General features: G+C 31.9%; 1 protein-coding gene across 1 annotated transcript in view; it reads left to right on the forward strand.

The window, feature by feature from the left end:
- LOC108572751 (sorting nexin-4-like) overlaps positions 1–1,882 on the forward strand; it is a 3,120-nt gene extending 1,238 nt beyond the window's left edge. The window contains 8 exon segments of the mRNA XM_017935035.1: positions 1–261; positions 337–442; positions 535–644; positions 708–845; positions 1,014–1,230; positions 1,233–1,344; positions 1,652–1,766; positions 1,832–1,882. The exon segment at positions 1–261 is cut by the window's left edge and continues 105 nt beyond it. Of these exon segments, the coding sequence (XP_017790524.1) occupies positions 1–261; positions 337–442; positions 535–644; positions 708–845; positions 1,014–1,230; positions 1,233–1,344; positions 1,652–1,766; positions 1,832–1,882 (1,110 nt within the window).
- The last annotated feature ends 145 nt before the right edge of the window (positions 1,883–2,027 follow it).

Here is a 2,027-nt window from a genome sequence, read left to right on the forward strand (position 1 = left end):
TTTAATATTTATAAAATATATTTATATTGTATATTGTGTTATAGAGTTACTGATCCAGATTTCAAAGGTGCACTCACCAAAGTAAGTTCTCTAGGGCGACGGTACACCGAATTTGAACTGCTCCGAGCTTATTTAGAAATTTCTTACCCATATATTGTACTGCCTCCATTACCAGAGAAAAAAGCTTTATATGCATGGCAAAAGGTTACCACTGATCCATTTGATCCAGATTTTGTTGATAGACGCAGAGCTGGTCTTGAGGTACATCATTCATATGTATATTCACTTAGTTATTTAAATATATCCATTCTAATTTACAATAAATTTCTTTCTAAGAATTTCCTATTAAGAGTAGCCTCACATCCTCTATTGTCTCGTGATGAACATTTTATGGGATTTCTGCAACAAAAGGATGGTTGGAAGGAAAGTATTAAAGAGACAGGTAAATTGTATATTTTGTCAAAAATGTATTTTATAAATAACTTACATTATGAGTTTATAATAAACACTGTAATTGTTAATATTTTATAACAGGATACTTGCAATTAGCAGAATCGAAGTTAAAAGCACTAAGTGTAGCAGTGCGATTAAGGAAGCCAGACAAACGGTTTGAAACAATCAAAAATTATGGAATTGAACTTCAGGTACATTTGTCATTGAAAAATAATTAAAATTTAAATCTTTATAAAATTTTTTTAACATTGTAGAATAATCTGTGTAATCTACTTCGATTACGTGCGCGACTTGTAGAGAAGCAATACAGTTTGTACAAATTACATGCAAATTATGGTCGAGTATTTAGTGAATGGAGTGCCATAGAAAGAGAAATGGGTGATGGACTACAGGTATTTAAGATTTAATATATAGTAGAAATTTAAAACGTTTATAGTAAAAAAAAAAACAAGAAAAATGTCCAGCTCTTTGCGTAAAATCTTTACATAATCAAATGTAATTAATCTACATCATAAGTATATGTATTGCAAAGCGTACTGCATTACAGCCTATTTTCTTAGAAATCGGGTCACTACCTGGATTCATTAGCGGCGACAATAGATACAACCCTCGAGGAAGAAGAACTAATAGCAGATCAGTTGAAGGAATGGCTGTTTGGTGCTTCTGCACTGCAAGCAGTTGTTAAACGAAGAGAGGCTTTACAATTAGCCAAAGATGAAGCTTATGATGCTCTAACTGCAACATTTGAACAAAAAGAAAAAGTTTTGCAAGGTTTTAATAATTATTTGGTTCTGTGGATACAGAAGAGGTTCGTGAATTGAAGATTTTGCAGCTAGAACAGAGAATTGCACAGCACGAAGAAGCTGTCAAACGAGTAGATGAAGATTTAAAGTAATATATTTTAATTAAATTGTAAGCGCAAGAAAAATGAGGCGGCGCATAAATCACTATTTATATTGAAAATAGAATACTGGATTTATTTACCGCACGGATGATCTACTCTTGAATGATTTGAGCCATGTGCGTTTCATTTTTCTTTTCGCCTTTATCTATTATCAATGAGCTACAGGGATGTCCTCTACCAACAAAATACGGATATTTTTCATAAAATTAACCAGACTTAAGAAATTCTTAGCTCAAGAAAGTAAAAAATATGCTATAAAAATACTCATGTATATTTTGTATGTAATATTTTTAGGTCTTTCTCTATTAAAGCAATGATGGACATAGAGAGATTTCAACATCAGAAAGTGGTGGACTTAAAAGAAATCTTGGCAGCTTATTGCATCTTACAGTTTAAACTTGCTAGAAAGGTAAAATTTCGTTCATTAGTAGTGTCTTTATGCAAATGAATCGATGCCTTTATCAATATTTACAGGGTCTGCAAGCTTGGCAGCATATCAAAGGTTGTTTGGAAAGTATACCATAAAAAATTCTTATTTGAGCTGACACAGAACAATAAATGTTCCCACATCTTTCGTGCGATATGCATTCCTATATTTGTAAGCTCACTCATACTATACGCTTATTACATCAATGTACAAGATTGTTTCTATTATTTAATGTTAGAATAG

This window comes from Habropoda laboriosa, unplaced genomic scaffold (genome assembly GCF_001263275.1).
Source record: "Habropoda laboriosa isolate 0110345459 unplaced genomic scaffold, ASM126327v1 scaffold22, whole genome shotgun sequence".
NCBI classification, from domain to species: domain Eukaryota; kingdom Metazoa; phylum Arthropoda; class Insecta; order Hymenoptera; family Apidae; genus Habropoda; species Habropoda laboriosa.